At 30.3% G+C, this 21,620-nt stretch overlaps 1 protein-coding gene and 1 long non-coding RNA gene across 4 annotated transcripts; both read right to left on the bottom strand.

Moving 5' to 3' along the window:
• Positions 1–905: 905 nt before the first annotated feature.
• On the bottom strand, positions 906–9,545 carry LOC108828927 ((E,E)-geranyllinalool synthase). 3 transcript variants are annotated; one of them, XM_057008482.1, is made up of 11 exons: positions 9,126–9,545; positions 7,155–7,353; positions 6,630–6,859; positions 6,391–6,514; positions 6,169–6,284; positions 5,763–6,087; positions 5,545–5,634; positions 5,209–5,430; positions 4,282–4,411; positions 3,324–3,569; positions 906–1,294 (listed from the first exon to the last, which is right to left on the bottom strand). In XM_057008482.1, exons 1-11 carry the CDS (start codon positions 9,466–9,468, stop codon positions 986–988), a joined length of 2,334 nt encoding a protein of 777 aa, XP_056864462.1. In that variant the 5' UTR covers positions 9,469–9,545; the 3' UTR covers positions 906–985. The 3 variants fall into 3 exon arrangements, with proteins under 3 accessions (XP_056864462.1, XP_056864463.1, XP_056864464.1); XM_057008483.1 differs by lacking the exon at positions 7,155–7,353 and having other exon boundaries at positions 9,126–9,297; XM_057008484.1 differs by lacking the exon at positions 906–1,294 and having other exon boundaries at positions 3,485–3,611.
• Positions 9,546–18,035: 8,490 nt separating this feature from the next.
• LOC108828917 (uncharacterized) lies at positions 18,036–21,620 on the bottom strand. Its single transcript, XR_008944474.1, has 5 exons — positions 20,694–21,620; positions 20,474–20,558; positions 20,195–20,265; positions 18,784–19,015; positions 18,036–18,271 (listed from the first exon to the last, which is right to left on the bottom strand). It is a non-coding gene; the product is annotated as an uncharacterized LOC108828917 (long non-coding RNA).

The raw sequence follows: 21,620 nt of genomic DNA, 5'->3' as shown, positions 1-21,620 counted from the left end.
GCATAGTCACGTAATGGATAAGAGTTTGGGTTTAAGATTAAGGTTTGAGTTTAGGGTATATGGTTTGGGTTTAGGGTATATGGTTTGGGTTTAAGGTATATGGTTTGGGTGTATGGTATATGGTTTGGGTTTAGGGTTTAGGCTATATGGTTTGGGTATATTGTTTGGGTTTAGGATTTGCGTTTAGGGTATATGGTTTGGGTTAAGTGTTTAGGTTTAAGGTATATGGTTTGAGTATATAATTTAGTTTAGGGTAAAGCGTACTCTCTACAAACCCTTCATCTTTTTCAGTTTTCTTATTTTCTTCATCCTCTTCATAATGGTTGTTGGTATAAATTAATTGTTATGTACTATATATTTGACAAAGATATGTTAATATGATATCAATCGTTGTATTAATTAAATCTCACACGCCAGAAAGGAGAACGTGATCCATCTCTATGTCAAATTGATACAATTTTTCATGTATGGCTATATTCTTAATTGTCAGGGTTCATATGACTATTGAGCAAATTGCCCCTAAAAAATACTGTTTTCTTTCAGACCATTTAAGTACTCTATTATAAATTTAGCCCAATGCAGCAACTCTAAAATCCAATCTCAATACATTCAGCAAAAAGCGATACCTTAAAATTTATAATCCACACATATAACCAACAATAGAACTAAAAAAATAAAAACATGTATCATTGAAATAACTAACAAATACAGCCAATTTTTAATTAAAACTAACAATATAACCTCAGAATTCTATTTATTATTTGATATTTTATAATATTATTTTTAATATACAATGATTTTTCAAATGCTTCATATATATATATATATATATATATTTTTTAAGGTAACTTCCCGCACGGGCGGACCAAACCCTAGTAGTTTCATATTGTGTAAGTAAGAAGATCTTAAATGCCACATGATGTTGATTATTTAACAATTCATACATAAATTCATAATACAGAATTCACCAGAACGCTAGATCACGCTAGGAGAGTCTACGAATGTTAACGGGATCGTAAAGAGCCTTCTTAATGTCTTGAAGCATCTCTGTGTCCGAATCATAACGATTCTTCTTGTTAAAAAACATATCAAAAACTTTGCAAACAGACATGTGCATATCTTTGCACGGCTTAGGCAAATCACTGAGTTCATCCATTAGGACATACTCCACAAATTCTCTCCTCTTCGATTCAATGATCTTTTCAATATAAGCAATCGAGTCTTCTATCTTAAAACTACAGTGACTCCTCATGTTGAGCAACACGGAGTTGATCTTGCCTTGTTCTCGCTCTTTCTGAAAATTTTAACATCACAAGTTTAGTCGTGTAGTACAAGAGAGCATCACATTAACCTAAAATTAAGAGCTTTAGTTTATAGAGATTACTAGTTTTGTTCATGTTTTATATAACATAACTAGGTGATTTTCCCGTGCTCATGCACGGATATAAATATTTATAAAGTAAATATAATATAATAATTGATTGCTATTTACTTCTAATTTTAAATTAACTTATATTAATAATATTGTATTATTTTAATCAGACATATAATTGTAGATATATTATATCTAGTCGGGTTTGTTATTTTTACAGTCGATTTAGTTATGATTTGGGTATATTGGATTGCACCTATTTCTCTGAATTCAACTATAATATTTTTTATCTTAAATATATTAAAATTTTGATTAATTTTCTTATTAACATTTAGATTGGTCTTAAATATGTAATTATACTTTATGAAGATTATGTATAACTTAAAATATATTGTGCTTAGAATGAAATAAAAAAATAAACTAAAGTGTTTGAATCAAAATTATGTAAATAAATATAACGATTATATTCTGAAGTCTCATGCATATATATAAATTTTACAAAAAACTAAATTGTTACAGTTGGTTAATATTTTATTTTAATTTGTTAATGTGTTTTGAGTCATCCTATAATTTATATTTATAAAACAAATTATTATTATTATAAAATTATATTTTCTTATTATACTTAAATCTATGATTTTAGATATAAGTTGGATTAGTCGAGTAACTCATGTTGTGAGTATATTAACTTACATATATTATTTCAAATTCAAGCTGAAGTATAATTTTATTTTATTATAATTAAGTCAAGTCAAATTAATTTATTTATCGTTTAAATGTGAATGTGTTTTTATAATATATATCAAATTAAATATTAATTTTTAAAAATATATTAGAAAAAGATGATATATAGAAAGTTACTTCTCATACTTTTTTGGAAGCTCGTGAACTCATATTAATATTATAATAACAAATTTTTTTATAAATTCTAACTAATTTCATGTCTTCTGATTATGGTTATATTAAAAAGTTACACAAACATAAAAACATTGAATTTAAAAGCAAATTTAATATTAAGAAAACATATAATTTTAATAATAATAAATATAATATATTTACCTCGTTAAATATATAGTGTGATTTTAAAATATTTTATAAATATTTGATTAAAATATGTTTATTGTTAACCTTTATTTCTCGTTATATCTCTTAAAAATAAGCAGGAAAAAATTGCGATTGCTTCTGAGAAATCATATTATATAAGTAAAATATAATTTATAGGTATTTTTATTGTAATTGAAAGACATTATAGTAACCAAAATATAGGAAATACAAATAGCATTTCAATAATACTAATTATAAATGACTTTAGTCAATATATCAGTTTATGTTACTTAATTATTTTATGTAACCATCTAAAAATAGATAGATATATAAAAATTATTTCTGTTACTTTAAAAAATATTAAGAAAGTATTTTATTAGTATATTTTATTTTATTTAAAAAATATTTTTAATGCAATATTACTATTTTTTGAACTTTCCTTTTTAATGAAATCATGTTATTTATACATATATTTTCGTTTTTAAATTCACTTTATAGCCTTATAAATATTTCCTTTTTTATTATATATGTTATTTGGAAAATTTTACAAAAGGAATTTAAATAAAAATCAATTATAGTATTTAAATATTATATTTTTGATTTATTAAGGGTATCAACGTAATCAACCACCGTGAGAATTAACGTGAGCGTGACACCTAAGAAACTGACTTCTCAAATAATATTATAGAGATATATAGATTTATATAATCTTTTTGTTTTTAGATTACTCGGAGGTTCTGTGCCAAAACTCAGTAATTCTTTCTGACAAAATCACAACATAAAATATTATTTTCGTCCTAGACTTAACTCAATGTGGTGATTTCTAGACTTTGCCTTGAATAATTTGCTAGTTGTGTTAACAACTTAGTAGATTCAGATAATCAGATGTGAGAGGGAGTGAGATCACCTGGTAACTCTGTAGATCATTAAGGAGTCGGGTAATGGTCATGAGCAATGTTGTTATGTTATCGTAATTTCCGGGTTTGAGTTTGTGCTGGGGAAAACATGATTCCATTAGACATGAAATGGGAAGAACAATGGTGTGTGCTGCGGTTGAGATTATTCCGTTTCGAAGATATTCTTCCATCGACGGTATGTGCCCCTTCTTACTCCATTTGGCTTCACATAACCACGACTCAAATGTTTCTCCCCACTGCATTTATAGTCATTGTTCGTATCACTTAAAACTCAAATTCTGAAATGGGAAACATCTGTGATTAAGGACTAAAGAACGCGAGATATATGCTTTAACACATGAAAGACGATCAGTTCATCATAATATCATAATTAATATTTTAAGAAATAGTCGTGCCAAAACAAAACCCAAATAATGCCTTTTCTCAAAAAAAAAACCCCCACTTAAATTGTTTTAATTCTTAGAATGGATAGCGTGGGTGAAACCTTGTACTATAATGTAGCTGAAAATAGGAAAAAATTCATAAACAAAAATATAAGAGGAACAACAATTTTTCCGTACAAGCATAATATATATTTTAATTATACTTCGATTATTTTGCCTTTATTTTCCTCTCGGTGCTAGCATTATAACCCTTACATTTCACAATACATAAATAAGTATATTGACATACAATGAAAAGCTTATGTACATGTGCATGATAGCCTACTGAACTATCCACTACGTAATGACTAATCAATATGTATATACTTTGTTCTTGTTTTTTTCCAACGGTTATTTACTTGTTCAAAAATGTACTTATGTTTTTCAATGCATTTACTATATTGAGCAAGAAATCGACTATTAACTAGTTATCTGATAGCCTGATATACAGATATTTTAAGGTCAGTTCGCACAAAGAAACCATATTATCAAATAATGATTAATCGTGATTTAATTCAAGACGTACAATGTTTCGAAAATGGTTTGTTATGTCCGTCCCGTGTTGCTTACGGTAAGTTTCAGCGGTCTCTCTTATATGATTTTCAAGTGCTTTGAAAATGATCTTGCCGTAACCTTCCAGCTCTTTTCCTTCCCATCTATCAGATATGCGTAAAATTTAATCAAAAATCAACATAATATTTAATTAGATACTAAAATGGTTTGCCAAATAAAAAGAAATTTTTGGGTTCACCCCTAGAGTGAACCTAAAGGTTCACTCAACCAATATAATTTTGTTATTTCATATTCATATTCAGTATCTTTTAAAAAAAAGAAATAAAATATTATTATATTAATATTTTAAAACTAAAAATAAAAATTAATATTAATTGCAAACAAAAATACGTTTTAGAAAAATATATTTTTAATACCGTCAGCCAAACACTAAACCCTTGGGTAAACCCTAAACCCTTGGTAAATCCAAAATGGTTGGATAAATTCTAAATCTTACGGTTTAAGATTTATCCAAGGGTTTATGATTTACCCAAGGGTTTAGGGTTTAGTATTTAGAGTTTAGGGTTTAGTGTTTTGCTGATTATGTTAAAAATATTTTTTTTTAAATCCAAAGATTTAGGATTTATCCAAGTGTTTACCATGGATTTAAGGTTTATGATTTAGGGTTTAGAGATTAGAGTTTAGTGTTTTGCTGACGGTATTTTAAATATAAATCTTTTTTTGCGACTACTATTATTTTATATTTTTTTTTAAAACATAATAAAACTTGACAATATTTTGTTTCCTTTTTTAAAAGATATTGAATATGAAATAACGAAATCATATTGGTTGGGTGAACCTAAAGGTTCACTATAGGGGTGAACCCAAGTATTTCTCCCAGATAAATTAGGTTATTATGATTGTTTCTCACATGGCCTGCATATTTTTTTTTTAAACTAACCTTAGAACAGCTTCGGTAAGAGCTTCTAACTCATCAGGAGAACCTTCTTCATCAAAGAAATCATCAGCAACTGTGATAAGAATGCCACTTTTTGCCATAAGCTTACGAACATTAGCTGCAGAATCAAATGGCAACGAGGTACTTGATGAAGCTGCAAAGTAACAATATGTTGTCTTCTCTCTTCCAAATCCGATATCGTTAAGTCCCCATTTCTTCACCCACCTGATTCAAATTACAAGATCGAATTTTAATTTGAAGATTTATTAGAAGCAAAACGAACGAAAGGTCTATGGAAAAAATATAGGATTTTATCTTAAAATAAGTCTTAGTGCTCACTTTATCAAGTCCTCCATCTCACGTCTGTATACAGCTTGTCGAATTTCAAAATTCCTCGAAGCAAGACGAGTAAGCTTGTCCGCATGGATACTGTGCAAGGTTCCAAATCCAATAATAAAAAGTATATGGTCAAGCTTTGCTATTGTAAATATATAATTATGATATTCGATTGCGAGTATGTAACTAATACCGAATCTAGTTTAAAAAAATATTAATACCGAATCGAAGAGGCTTTTCCAATTGAGATAACATTTGAGTCCCTGTCCTCAATCCACATCCTATGATCAAGATGCTTGAGTCTAGCCATCCATGGAGTACTCATTTCATGTTTAATGTGAGAACTTAAAACAATTTTTTCATCAATAAATTCATTTTTCTCGAGTAATTTCCGTGAAAATTCTTTTGCTTTTTCGAGGTCAGACTCTCCTGGAAATATGAGATCAGTTGCTCTGTAAACACTAAGCACCACTAAGAATACATGTTCAATGTTTGTCTTTAGATGATCTTGGGTTTCTTCATCATTCAAGAACCAGCAAAAGCTCTCTGCATACAATTTATATGAAAAGTAAATATTGAATATATAATATTTGTGCGTATATATAGACTTGATAATTAGTTCTTTACCAGGTGAAACATTGAAGCCATTCATCCTTAACAATCGAAATTCGAGAGAGTCTTTGTGCAACTGATCTACTTTTGACCATATGGGCATTCTCTTAACATCCTCGCTTTCATAGCTCCTAAGGCAAAAACGAGAGGATTAACACCAAAGTATATTGTTCACATACACATGTAGTTAATTTCAAAGAATGAAGGATCCTAAAAGGGGTTTTTACTATTCCTCACTTGTGAATTTGAAGAAGAAAATGATCAATCTCTTTACTGAAGTACTCTCCTAACCCGAAGTTGTCCATTATATTGACCAAAGAGAGCTTGATGAATTCTTCATTAAGGGGGTAAATTTGTGGCACTGTATTTTTACAAATAAGCATAAACAATACAAAACAACAATATTTCTTCATTCCCTTAATACCTGTCTTCCAAATTAAAAAACTTTAAAATTGAGAAAGAACTTTAAAATTAACCTCCATGAGGGCATCTTTGAACTAGAGATTGCAGATAAGCCAGACATCGTGTACTGCGTGAGAGCATAAACGCTGCTGCAGTTGCTGAAGGTGATTGAAACAAAGAGCCATCTAAATCATCGAGTTGCTCAATTATGTCTTCTTTATATTCAGCGTATAATTTCAATGGAAATACTTCGAGGTATGCAAGTAAAGGATGCCCGTTGCAACGGCCATCAAGGAGCAATTCCCTAAATAGCAAATTGATTAGGCCAGTTTCAGGAGTCATACATTAGGAAGAAAAATATATATATAAGACGTAGTTCGGATTGCTCATGCATGTCTATTTTTAAGTCAAGAGTCTATGATTTTCACCTTTACATACATATCTTTTTTAGGCATGAACAGAAAGTTTTATGCCCAAATTCAAATAATTTTTCAGATACTTACTTTAATATAAAGATGGAAAATAGAAAATATATGTATCGAGCTGGCTCATATAAATGATAATTAATTTCTAAGTTTATATTCATGATTCTAACGTACTGCTGGAGAATCTCTTGGCGTCGGAAGAACAAGTCGTTGATCATTTGCTTAACTCGAGTAGAGAAGAAAAGATTTAGGCCAAGTTGTTGTGCAAGCTCGAGGAGTCCAGTGAACATAAGGACGAGCCAACGAGGACAAAAGCCCTTCTTATTATATTCCCCAATAATCCTCTCCACACTTCTCTCGATGTATCTCTTTCCTAATACATGGCAGCTTAACTATTATCAAATTGCGCAAAGGAAAAAAAGGAAGAGCTTATATATTTAACTTGTAATAATTTCTAAATATTTTAATATCCCCTATATATTAATCCTGGAACATTGCAACATTGTTTGGTAGCCACGTGTCATCATGAGAATTATTCTGAGGATTGTTAGAGAAATAAGTTGGTCCATCTACACATATATTATAGTGTAGATATATTATAGTTTTTATAAAATAACTATTAAATCAATTATTAATATACAAAAAAATATTCTCTATTGTTTCTTTAAATAAAAGCTACGGAACTTCCTAATATGATTGACATATATATCACCATTAATGATTATGAATAATAAAGATTTGATAATAATTTTTTATCCTCTATACTTTTCGTTTAATTTTATTTGTTAAAATAAATTAAACAATCACATTAAGCATATAATAAAAATATTTATATTTTTTCTTATATGTTGTATTTCGAATTTTTTAAAACGATTATAAATTACTAAAAATGGTACAAGCCTCACATTGAAAATTTTGTGATCAATGGTAACTTTTTTTCAGTTCAGCCTATCGTTTTTAATGGGTCTTGAACATTTTTTAATGATTAACTAAATAAATCACGTACATAAAAGAAAGTGTTTTGGTTTAAAAATTGTTGCATACCCAAAATCAATATGAACCATCGTCACTTTCATTTAAAATTTGGTTACAATAAAAAATATATGGTTGGGAAAAAAAATCCGAATCCAAATAACCGAACCAAATCCAATCTACAAAATAGTATAGAACTTTAATCAATTTGATTAGATATCTGAACATGTTTAAAATTTTGGTATCTAAAAATCAGAACCGAACCCGATTCGGACCAAAATATTTTGGGTATCCGAGTATATTCAAATCAAATTTATATACTTAAATATATTATTTTAAAAAATTAATATCTCAAAGAAATATACAAAATACTTAAGATGTTTAAATTGTCCAAAATATTTAGAAATATATAAAAATAGTAAAAATGATATATTTAAAATAACTAAACATTACTTAAAATACCAAAAACTGAAAATATCTATTCATTTTCTATCCAAATATTTAAGTTATACCAATTTTTATGTTAAATTTAAGTATTTTGGTATACATTATTCAAATTTATATGTAACATATTATTTTTATTTTTATGTTTCGAGAAATTTAAAGTATATATGAACTTTAAGTTTTTAAAAAATTAAATGGGTTATCTGAATCTAAAACCAAACCGAACATATAAAGATTCGAACCAAATTTGCAAAGATCCAAACCGAACCTAACCAAACCAAATGATACCTACCCACATGTCATCCCTAATCAAATGTAAAAAAAATTATTGATAACAAAAAAATGTATTATTTATTTAGATACAACATATTTAAAAAAAAGTTCACCCCGCGCAAGGCGCGGGTTATCATCTAGTTAAAAATTATAAAAGAACAGAAGTTTATACATAGGTATATGTATCATTCATTACTGGTAATAACAAAAATAGTAATAAATTAGTAACATATATGGTTAAACGAAATTTATATTGTACATCATAATTTTTCTTTCGTTTTACACAAAAGAAGTGTATTCATGTAGTTAACTATTGTCGACGTGAAAAAGGAATTACACTGCATGTGAAATACAAATATATGCATGTGTGCACTATATGTATAGTTTTCACTCAATATCTGCAAAACAAAAGGGATGTCTAAGCTAATGCGAAAACTAGACAACGTAAAATATTACCTTTCTTGATATGAAGACTTCCAATGTTCCATTTGCGAAGTGCTACAACACAAGCAAGTGTCGAAGTGAGAGCTTCACCTTCGTTTTCATCTCCGTGATTACCCCAAAACCCTTCCACGACGTTCTGATTGCTCAGAATCCAATCTATACAGCAACGAAACATGGGTTGTTGAGTACTGACATCACTGAGATCTTCGATCATTGCTAGCCAAGCTGTGTCGTAAGCTGAGGCAGAGACAAATGAGTAAGGATTTATACAAAATGTATCCAATTCAAATGTTTCTTTCTTGATCTCCTCCGCTAGAACATAGAGATCTGAATAGGGACAATTCTCGAACTTCATTGTATCTTTGTGTTTCTTGCTTTCTTAGAATGTTTTTAGCTTAATATGTTTTTTTTTTCATCAAAAGCGTAGTATGTTGCTCTGTAAAATCTGTGTATTTATATAGACTATAGAGTCTAGATGGGTACGATGAAGTTTCTTAAAACCCGTATAATTAATCATGTGAAAAATGAAGACACTTGAAGCTTCAAGATAAACCAAAAATATTGACAAAAAACCTTTTTGTCCTTTTTGCGAGAATATTCTCCTCCTCATGTTTATGTCATGTCTAATTAAAACAGTTAGGACATCATTAAAACATGTTTATGTAATGTCTTATTAAAACAGTTATGATTTGACATTTTTTTAATTTTCTATTACACTTTTTGGCTAGAAAAGACTCTTATCCCTTATATATTAATCCTGGAACATTACAACATGTTTTGTAGCCACGTGTCATCACTAGGATGATTTTCAGAAATCCTTAGAAAAATATGTTGGTCCATATAAATATATATTATACTTTTTATTAAACTAATTATCATATTAATTAGTAGTCTTAAATTCTTTCCTTAAATAAAAGCTACGTAAGTTTATTTCCTTAAATAAAAGCTACGAAATTACCTAATATGATTAACGTATATATGATAATTAATGATTACAAATCAAAATATTTGATAAAAAAATTTGTATCCTCTACATTTTATTTTAATTAATATTATCAAAAAATCACTTAAACATATTTTTTAAAAAATAGATTTTTCATATATGTTATATTTTAAATTTTTAAAAACGTCTATAAATTACCAAAAATTGTAAGATGTTATTAAGATGATATTTTTTAGAACGGAACCTGATCCGAAACGAAATATTTCGGATATCGAATATATCGAAACCAGATTTATATACTTAAATATATTAATTATTTTTAGAATTTAATATCTAAAAGAATATGCAAAATATATAAAATGTTATTAAGTTGTCCAAAATACTTGAAAATATTTACAAATAGTTAAAAATACATGATTAAAATAGTTAAATGATATTCAAAATACCAATACTTCAAATATCTATTGATTTCTTATCCGAATATTGAAGCTAACCAAATTTTATGTTAAGCTTAAGTATTTTAGCTTGCATTATACACATTTATATGTTATAAATAATTTTTTATTTTTATATTTTTAGAAATTTAAAGTATATACGAATTTTATTTTTTTTTAAAATAAAATGAGTTATCTGAGTTCAAACCCAAACCGAATCCGCAGATCCGAACCGGATCGAACTCACAAAAAATTGAAAAATAACTAAACCAACCAAATGGTATCCGAATGTTCACCCCAAATCAAATGTAAAAAAAAATCTTGATAACAAGATGCATTCTAATTGTAATATTTCAATACAACATATTTTAAGAAACTCACTCCGCGCATGGCGCGGATTATCATCTAGTATCTCTTATTTAAGAGACATTTATTAACTTTTCTTAGTTAAAATGTAAAATAAAGTTAAGAACCATTTTCTGATGACCAAAACGAAGAACCCCAGTTAAAAAACCGGGGTTAATCATGGTCTAGATATCAATCATTTACTTGAAAAAATTAGACAAATATTATATAATATCTACATTGTAAACATTTTCTGTAAAAAAAAGTGATTCTATCTCTCTGCTTAGAACTAGAGCAATGTAAGTAGTCTCTCCCCGACGAGAGTTGAATCCGGCTGGCGGAGTGCCTACTGGACACTCCTTTACCAACATCTCGTTGGTTCTAAACTACCGTATGATTAAATTCGGATATGTTTGTTCGTGCAATCAAACCAACAAACAAACACATACAAACAATCTAACTCATGGAATCGATAACTATTTCTCATGGGAGTCTGTCCTCCCAAACATCCACTAATCAAAGGGTTTACACTGTTACTAATTACTTCGTAATGTGATTGCTCTTGCGAAGTACAATCGAAGCTTTCATCGTAAAGAACGTGAGCTAGAGAGCTCTATACAATCACATAAAAATGAAAGACTAAAGGTAAACGTCTTGATGTACGTGTTCTTCTGCCATCTTCCTCTTTGATATTCATGTGGACATACTCTGTTTCTTTGTGTTTTGCAGGTTCGGAATGACGAATATGGTAAACATTAACTACTAGCTATAGTCACAGCGTAGCCACATATAACTTGTAGCTATATAAAAAAATAGCAAGTTTTGTGCTTGAAAAATTATGTGGCTATAATTTCGTGGCACACCACAGCTGATCATGACTATTTGCCACAAAACTATTTCGTGGCTAAACCGATGGTGGTGGCCTAATGATGCTTAAGGGAATTAAAAACCCAATATGGCAAACCCTGGTTCAAACCCCATCGACTAAACGGATATGAGCTATTGCTTTCGGCTCATTTGAATGTCCAGGAAAAAGTCTATCTGTGGGCTGTACCTCCACCCGGATGTTAGGTCTGTATCTTTAATAAATCCGGGTTTAACCTTTTTTTGTCAAAAAAACTATTTCGTGGCTAAAATCTTTTTTTTGTCACATTCGTGGCTAAAATAACTACGTTTTTTTCACTGTTTTATTGTAGCTACATATAGTCACAAGTAGTATCTATATATCTGTGGCTATTATGAAAAAAAAAAAATATGTACAGAGTTGTTTACCCTAATAGTTATTTTTAGTACTGTTAGTAAAACAGTAAACCTAACTCTAAATTCTAAACCGTAAACTCTTGGGTAAACCTTTAATCCTTGGATAATTAATCCTAAACCATTGGGTAAAGGGTTAATTTGTCAAATAGCTAAAATCTAAAGTGAAATTAAGAGAATGACACTGATTTTGACATAATTAGGTATGTTGTGAACAGCCGTCGTTTAGGTTAGAAAAAGAATAGAGAAGAAAACGTATTGAGGCAAATACCCGTTTAGGGTTTCTTATTAATGATGTGATAATAATTTACAAACCCTTAGACCCATATTTATACAGCCTCAAAAAACCCGATTTCCTTTTCCCAATAGAAATAGTAACTTTCCTAAACCGAAAAGGCCTACCGTACCACGAGATGTCAACCTTGATAACGAGTATCGCCCGCACTCGGTCGGACTACGTCCGACCCACGAGTGCTGGGCATTTTACTGGTACATCAGAGATTTAAGACACACAGATGCAACAAACACCACCTTGACGAAAAATCTCTACAAAACTCCTTATCCCGTCTATCTTCTGGGGGGAACCTCCATTGCTTCTTAGCATTGGCAAACACGGAGCAGATCCAAGCAATGCTTGAACTTCTCCGTTGTAACAGGCTTGGTCAACATGTCAGCTGGATTCTCCGACGTATGCACCTTCTCCAACAAGACTTCTCCAGAAGCTGCTAACTCCCTTATTTTGTGAAACCTTATACGTATGTACTTCGTCCTTCCATGATACACTTGATTCTTAGCCAAGCATAATGCGCTTTGACTATCACAGTGTAGCTGAACACCTTCTTGATCAACACCCAACTCGGATACAAGTCCTTGTACCCATACTGTTTCCTTAGCTGCTTCTCCAAGTGCCATGTATTCAGCCTCAGTGGTTGACATCGCTACAATACCTTGTTGTACCGATCTCCAGCAAATAGGTGCTCCTGCAAGAGTAAATACATACCCCGTAGTTGACCTGCTATTATCAAGGTCTCCACCATAATCTGAATCCACAAACCCAATAACTGAATCCTGCACTTCTCCACCAAACATAAGCCCATAGTCACTTGTACCTCGCAAGTATCTTAGGATCCACTTCACAGCATCCCAATGTCTCCTCCCAGGATTCGACATGTACTTACTGACTTGACTAACTGCTTGTGCTAGATCCGGTCTTGTACACACCATTGCATACATCAAACAACCAACTGCGCTAGCATAAGGAACCTCCGCCATATCCTTGAGTTCTTCAGCAGACTTTGGACTTTGCTCTGCTGTAAGTATGAAGTGCTTCGCCAATGGTGTAGAGAATGGTTTTGAATTTGACATATCAAAACGTTCTAACACCTTCTCAATGTAGCTCTTCTGAGAAAGCCATAACCCCTTAGAGCTTCTATCCCTGCGAATCTCCATTCCAAGAATCTTCTTTGCAGCACCAAGATCCTTCATCTCAAACTCTTGTCCCAGTAACCCTTTCAAACGACTTATGTCATCCATATCGTTTACTACAAACAAGGTTGACTACGTCCGACCCACGAGTGCTGGGCATTTTACTGGTACATCAGAGATTTAAGACACACAGATGCAACAAGGTAAGTAACATTTGATGTCCAATTGATCCGGTTATACCCCTTGTTGAAAGCAAGTAACCCGTGACAAAAAAATATAAATGGCGTCGAACAATATTTATCTGACCCACATTTTAAACTACACTAGATTTTGACCCGCTCGGTCGAGCGGGTGTCAATTTTTTAATCTTTGTTTGTAGTAAATGATTACATGATTGCAATGTGTGTACTATACTACTAATATAACATTTTGGAAGATAACAATGTGTTTAATTACATCGAGTAATTTTTTTTTTGCATTCTACCATAAATTTTATAACCGATATTTATTAGATATCATATAAACAAATTAAACATTTTTGTTGTTAAATTTATGTATAAAATATCTAGAAAATAAATTTTATGAATTAAAAAATAGGAAAAAATAGACAAATATAAGTTAGAATGGTATTAAAAATTGATAAATTAGTTATAATATTTGTAAAAAAATAAAAAAAATTGTAGGCAATTTTTTCCATAGAATATTCGATTTGTATAGTTGCATCCATAGTTTTCAAAATAGAGAAGGTGCATTATTGTGAAAATATTTTTTAAACCACGTTAAAAATAATCATAACTGTCTTGGCCGATTGTACATGTCAATTTAATTAATTTATGAGTATAATTTTAAATTTTAATTAGTTTTTGTTAATTTCCTAAATACTATCGTTATAATAAAAATTGTGAAGATATTGAATATGTGGATTTAAACTTGGTTAGTAAGATTTTCAAAAAAAAAAAAAAACATAGACTTTTTTGAAAATTTTGGCTAGCTAAAATAGGTAGGAAATGTTTAATATAACATTTCTAAACATAATAATTTAATACTTTTAGTTAGCTAAAATACCTAAGCTTATTTGAATTAACATTTTTAGTTGATGTCGATATTGCAAGAGAACTGATATGAGTGATATGACTGGTAATATATACATATAAATACGATTAGTGGGTCTTCTTGCCACTATGTTTCTTCAATTTAATGTGTGCTTTATATATTGAGTTCAAAGAATATGTTGCCTATACGATTTATGGTCAGAATTTTGGAATAGAGGAAGTTTATATTTATTCTGGCTGGGTGAAAAACATAAGGAAAATGTTTATCTCATAAATGAATGGTAGATGATTTCATTTATAGAAAATAATTTATTAGTTAGCTAGATTATAGGAAGTGTTGGACCCTAGTTAAGAGAAAATTACAAGATTTTAGCCACCATTAATTGAACTTTGAGTGAATAGGTAATACTCTTTACGATTTTTGTGTATATGATGGTTTTATGGTAAGTTCTTTAGTCTGAATTTGATTTAAGTTAGTTTTTAATTAAATTAGGAAAACAGTAAATACTTAAAGTTAGAAATAGTTATTATTCCAGTGGCATTGAAATGTAAATAAGTTGTAATTTTTAGGGTAAATTTATATTTGTACTTCTCTTTTAATAAGATAGACTAGCCCTTGATCTGTGCGACCGCACGAGTATTAATTATCTATTTTAGTTTTTATACTAAATAATATTTGACCGTTTTACATTGATTAAGTTAGGAATGAAAATTTGATACTCACTCGGATTTGGTTCAAATCTATTTGCGTTTCTGGTTTTCGCGACCGCACATGTGCTTATATTTGTTTAAAAAAAATTATTAGATGAAGTTTTAAAAAAATGATTATAGTACATCTATTATTTATTATTTGTTTTGTGTCATCAGTTTAACATGTAACTGATATTTAGTATCATAAACAATCCAATATATATATATATATATAATTAGAGTCATGTTTATCCTATGTATAATTTTATATTTTTCAATTTGACAATATGAAAGAGAATATTAGTTAGTAAGGAATACAAAGTTGATAAATTAATTTTTTTATTTATATTACAAATATTAATACACTATGAAAAATTTGTAAAATTACATTTATTGGAAAAATAGTTGTGAATCTAAAAAAAAATCTATTGGATTAGCATATTTACATTTATAATATTAGCTAACATACATAATGCTCTGAGTTATTTTTAAGAATAACTCGTGTCCCTAATATCAACCCAAGATTTTCTTAGTAACAAAATTTATTTAATTTTAATGTACTTAAATTTAGATAGGTAGAGTTAATCATGGCGATATATTTTAGGTAATTAAAATCGACACTGATTTTTTGTTTGGAAAAATAAAGAAGATTCGCTTGTGATTTGGTTTGTTGACAAAACTTAGGTGGATTTTGTATTTGGTTATTGTCTTATTGATTTCGTAGTTTGATTTGAAGTTTATAATTATTTAAAATGTAGTATTTTTTATACTAATGACCTCCATAGATTTTTTTTTAAGGTATATCTTTATGTCTTATACAGTAATATTTCAATGTGATTTTATATAGATGAAGTGAATTTTATTTTGTAACATAGAACTATTAGTTCAATCACATAGAGCTATTCGTAAGAATCTTCCATTTAATGTTGAGTATTCCATAAATTTGGTAATTAAGATTTTATTCTGGTCAAAATTTGAATATATTATGTACTTAAATGTGATAGTTTGCGATATTTATGCCACTATATTTATAGTTAACATTCGTTTATAGATTAGGAAAGACCATTAAAGTTAATTTCTTTTAATTTTAAATAAAAATTGATTTGGGAAAGCTTAGGTCTGATTTGAAGATTGTGAAGTTGGTTCGAAGTTTATACATAAAAGTATTTATGTAGATTTTTATATTAGTGACGTGCAATGATTTTTGGAGAGGTACGTCTTCAATTCTTCGTGGCCCAAAGATTCATACGAACAGGTCAATGTGATTTTTTTTTTTTTTTTTTTTTTGACGTCAAACGGCTATTCTATTACTCAAGCTTGAGGTGGTCTGGGTAACCAGACCGGAATAGAACAACCAACAAAGAGTAACTCCCTATGGAAAGATCTAGCAGTTTTAGCTAAGAAATCTGAAATCTGATTGCGAGCCCGAGGAACATGTATGATCTCAAAATCCGGAAAACAAATCAGCAGCGTCTCTATCCTCTCCAGTTCTGTTGCAAAGCTTGGCCACGCAGAAGGCTCCTTTAACATTGCCATCAGGTCCTTGCAGTCCGTTCCAAATTTCTGGCATGTTGAATGTTGAAGCATATTTTCCATTGCCCATCTGAGCGCCTCTACTTCCGAGTGCAAAGCTGATTCCCTTCGACTCACATTGCGGGTCCCCATGAGTTGAGTCTTTCCATCTGAGTTCATCCATACCCATCCACACCCAGTGAAAGTAGCAGATGATGTCCATGATCCATCTATCAAGCAAATGTTCCCCAAACTTAAGATTTGAGGTTCCATACTAGAATTATCTGTTACCACAGCTGGGAACGTTTCATTAGCCTTGAACCAAGCTTGACATTCCAGCTCAATGTGATTTAAAGAGGGATTAAGTAAAAGTTTTGATTTAATATAGAAGTGAAGTTAAAATGAAGTGAGGCATAACTCAAGCCAAGGCAAAACAACATACGATACCTTTTGGGATTTTATGGCATTAGTCGTGTACTTGCGATATTGTTTCAATTAGTCGAGGTTGTTAAATCTATTTTAGGACAGTATTAATCCATCCAAAAAAGACAAAAAGACAACTATTAAATTAGTTAGTTTAATTAAATTCTCAGTGGCATTTGCTTGTAAATAATAAGAAAAACTAAGGGTATTTCTATATGTGTACTTATATTTTAATAAAGTAGATGTTTACAACTTAAGAAATAGAACAAAACCACGTCACACTAATATCAACCGCATACGGTTTCACTTGTTGATAAAAATAGAACCATTTCCAATAAATGGTATATTCCATTTAATACTCTCACGAAGTCTAAATAATAAACAAAAAATTAATATTTCATATCACCAAAATAATATAAGACATCAATTCTCCCACAATACCTAAATACTAAAACATTTCTCATCCACATCCCAACCTCTAAATATTAAACTCTAAACTCTAATTACTAAACTCTAAACCAAAGTATAATTCATAAACCTAAATCTAAACCTTTAACCCAAATAGAATAGAACAAAATAAATAGTATAATACAGATTGGTGAAATTATAAAATGTCTATGAATTATGGAAGAAGTTACTACTCACCCTAACCTTATCCCCCAACTTCTAAATACTAAACCCTAAATCCTAATTACTAAATTCTAAACCCAAATATAAACCCTACACCCAAACATCAAATAAGTATGTAAAGTAATTAATTTTCCTAAATTGAGTTTTAAATGTTTAGTTTTGATCAATATGCATAAACTAAAATTCATATCAATAATACAACAACAAAATATAACTCATGCTTGTTCAATGTAAAATCATATTTATAGTTGTTCTGCAAATAGAATACCATAAAACAAATAGTAAAGATCATACATTCCATTTCACATGTATAATCTTTCCATTTTACATGCAGACGATCTATTCCATTTAGATACACATCGCACCATTATATGAGAATGTATTCACTGGCCGGTTCAAATCCAGCTCCGAAAATATACTTGACAGCCTAAATCTTGCATTTATAATCTGAGAAACACAAGAGAAAGATCAACGTGTTAGGATCCATATAATAAAGTAAAAGTGAAATAAAATGTATAGTATAACAAAAATGTAGAATGGAAACCATGTAATACGTAACGATATGCATAGAAAAAAGACGAACTCAATGTATAAGTGAATCAATGAAAGCATGCAAGGACAAAAATCTAATGTTCTACATTTGGCCACGAACTATTCTATTTACAAGAGTCAAAAAATCTATTCCATTTACACGAGTTCTTAAGTCTATCTATTTACATGCATCTATAACAAATTACATACTAACCACCCGTAATGAAATGCATGGAAACCAATGGATAAATAAACCAATGGAAAACATACAAAGGTAAGCACAAAATGTCTGAAAATATAACATAAGCAACTATATTTTTAGAAAATACTAAAACTATTATCTATAAGTATACTCTGTTTTATAACATACAAATGGAATAGAAAATTACTTTAGATTTAGAGATAAGAAGAAACCAACCATGACTTACAATAATAGTTGAAAATATCTTCGCAACACGTTGTTGTGAACTCGAACCGGCAAGACTTCAGTCACATTGCCACCAACCTGTTACGTCGTCGTTACAGATTTCCTAATCCGCGATGCTTCTCCATCTGTCACCAGCAGAGTCTTTACAAATCGTCTCCACCTCCGAAACTATTCTGGAATACAGTCGGTGATCAATGCGGTCGCTCAAATCTGAAAATGAAACTATTCTCTTTCTACAAATATACCAAATATAAAGTTAGTTGCAGAGGTTGTGTGATTATTAAAAGACCACGAGTTACTTTTAAAGCTAATAATTATTTATATAAATTATTTTTCATTATAGGTTTTGCCGGTTGTATACAAGGGCAAAAGAGCATTATTATATAAAAGACAGATTACATATCGATGAATTAGGGTTATTGGTCATATAATCATTTACAATTTTTTTGAAAGCTGTACAATGCAAATTCCCTTGAATAAACCCTATACCTTTGGATAATTAGAATTTAAAGTTTAATGTTTTGTTGACTGTGTTAAAATATTTTTAAAATCTAATGATTTCGGATTTATCCAAGGGTTTAGAGTTTACCAAGGGTTTAGGGTTTAGTATTTTTCTGATGGTATTTAAAAAATAATAATTTCTTTTGGAACTACTATTTTTTTACTATAAAAACAAAATAAAACTTGAAAATATTTCGTTTCCATTTTTAAAAAATACTGAATATGAAAAATGAATTTTTATTGGTTCGTGAACCCAAAAATTATTCTTATTTTGTTGGAGAAATCATACATTAATCGCCACATCAGCTACGTCATCTAATTTGCAAACATAGATGATATGTCAGCTAATTTTGCTAATGAATATGCCAATTTTTCTTTTCTTGAAAAAACTTAACATTCGTTTTACACTACAAGAAAACAGCATTTTGGCGAGGAAACTTAACGAGGAAAATGGACCATCGTAAATTTACGTCGCAATTATGAGCAACTTACGAGGAAAAATAAATTAAACGTTATTACGTCGTAAAATAACAACGAAAGTGTTTCCTCACAAAAATAATGTAAGCTTACGTGGTTTTAACGAGGAAGGTTAGTTTCTTCGTAAAGTCGACGTAAGCTTAGCGTCTACTTTACGAGGAAAATGTTTACGTGCCTTTAACGACAAAATTTTGAAGCACGTTTTTTTTCGGCTAACTACCTAAATTTCGTCGTAAATTCCTAGCAAAACTTCAACTACCAGATTCGAAAATTTTCTATAAATATGGAAGTTCGAACATCATTTTAAACACACCAACAAGAAACAAAAATAAAAACGTGAAAGAAATAAAATGCCAGGCCCCGGGAATGTTTTCGAGTTGCAAAAGTGGATGTATATGCATACAGATACTAACGGGAGAGTGACGAAAGAATACCTTGCGGGGCTGGAGACATTTATGCATCAAGCAGATTCCACACCGCTCGCCCAAGAAACCGGTAAGATGTTCTGCCCATGTCGGAAATGCAACAATTCGAAATTGGCAAATCGTGAAAATGTTTGGAAGCATTTAATAAATAGAGGTTTCACGCCAAATTACTATATCTTGTTTCAACATGGAGAAAGTTATAACTATGATCAGAATGAAGCTAGTAGTAGTAATAGCAATTTTCAGAAAGAACCGGTTGTTCATCATTTGCATAATGAACATAGTTACCATCAAGAGGAGCAGATGGTAGATTATGATAGGGTTCATGATATGGTAACTGATGCATTCGTAGCTCATGATGAAGATGAAGAACCTAACATAGATGCAAAAAAGTTTTATGAAATGTTAAATGCGGCGAATCAGCCACTTTATAGTGGTTGTAGAGAAGGTCTCTCTAAATTATTGTTGGCTGTTAGAATGATGAATATTAAAACTGATCACAATCTACCTGAATGTTGCATGAATGAATGGGCAGACTTGCTTAAAGAGTATTTGCCGGAAGATAATATGTCTGCTGATTCTTATTATGAGATTCAGAAACTGGTTTATAGTCTTGGTGATACAGCCTGGAAATCAGACTATAAGAATTGATGAACTGAGGTTCAACCTGAAAACAAAGAAGATAGATTTTTATGAGTTTTATGAGCTTCTATGAAGCAAATCAGAAACAAATGAAGTATGTATGAGATGCTAATGATATGAAGAATAAATCAGAGTAAATAAAAAAAGATAAAGGATAGATATGGCGGAATCAAGCTGCTGGATGTGTATCACTCTCAGCTTGATCAAAAGATGGACTGAAGTGGATTTGCGGATGAAGGTTTGATTGAATCTCTCAATCTGTGGGATGATGGACAAGATGGATTGAATAGAAATCACAAAGCTCTGTGATAGGAGACTTTGATAAGCCTGGTTGCTCTGGAGCTGCTTCTCACAAACTCTAAAGACTTGAAACAATAGTTTTAAGAAAACTAGAAAACTATATTTTCATTCATAAAATTCAAGGGTGATTTATAATGAAGCAAAGACTAGAGCTTTATAAGCTCGACCAAGACAGACTCTAACAGTCATAAAATGATAAAAGGAAAGTAATAAACTCGAAATAATAGACTTGGAAGCAAAGGGATTGATGGCTCCATGAAAACTAGCCGTTGGAGACTTAATGGTGAAGATCTTGGCCAAATGAATGTAGCTGATGTTCTTCTTGTATCTGGACGGTTTGAGGGGGTAAGTAAGCTTTCTGGGAATCTTCTTTATGGTCTGCAAGGTGTTGAGGTTGTGCCTTAACTGAAGAGAAAAGAGCTGTTGGAGATTTATTGCAAGACTCTCCAAATAAGGCAGTTTGGTGTAAGTGTGGATCCTCCTGATCTAATGG

Source organism: Raphanus sativus, chromosome 4, assembly GCF_000801105.2.
Source record: "Raphanus sativus cultivar WK10039 chromosome 4, ASM80110v3, whole genome shotgun sequence".
Taxonomy (NCBI): Eukaryota; Viridiplantae; Streptophyta; class Magnoliopsida; order Brassicales; family Brassicaceae; genus Raphanus; species Raphanus sativus.
The sequence above is the reverse complement of the archived record's forward strand: the minus strand, read 5'-3'. Positions and strand labels throughout refer to the sequence as shown.

What these genes read in the sequence shown, in the direction of transcription:
- LOC108828927 (XM_057008482.1), bottom strand. Translation starts at nt 9,468, where the DNA reads ATGAAGTTCGAGAATTGTCCCTATTCAGATCTCTATGTTCTAGCGGAG. An exon ending in AAGTCTTCATATCAAGAAAG is followed by an intron (nt 7,354 to 9,125) that starts GTAATATTTTAC and finishes GCCATGTATTAG; the next exon opens with GAAAGAGATACATCGAGAGA. An exon ending in TTTCTTCTTCAAATTCACAA is followed by an intron (nt 6,285 to 6,390) that starts GTGAGGAATAGT and finishes TTTTTGCCTTAG; the next exon opens with GAGCTATGAAAGCGAGGATG.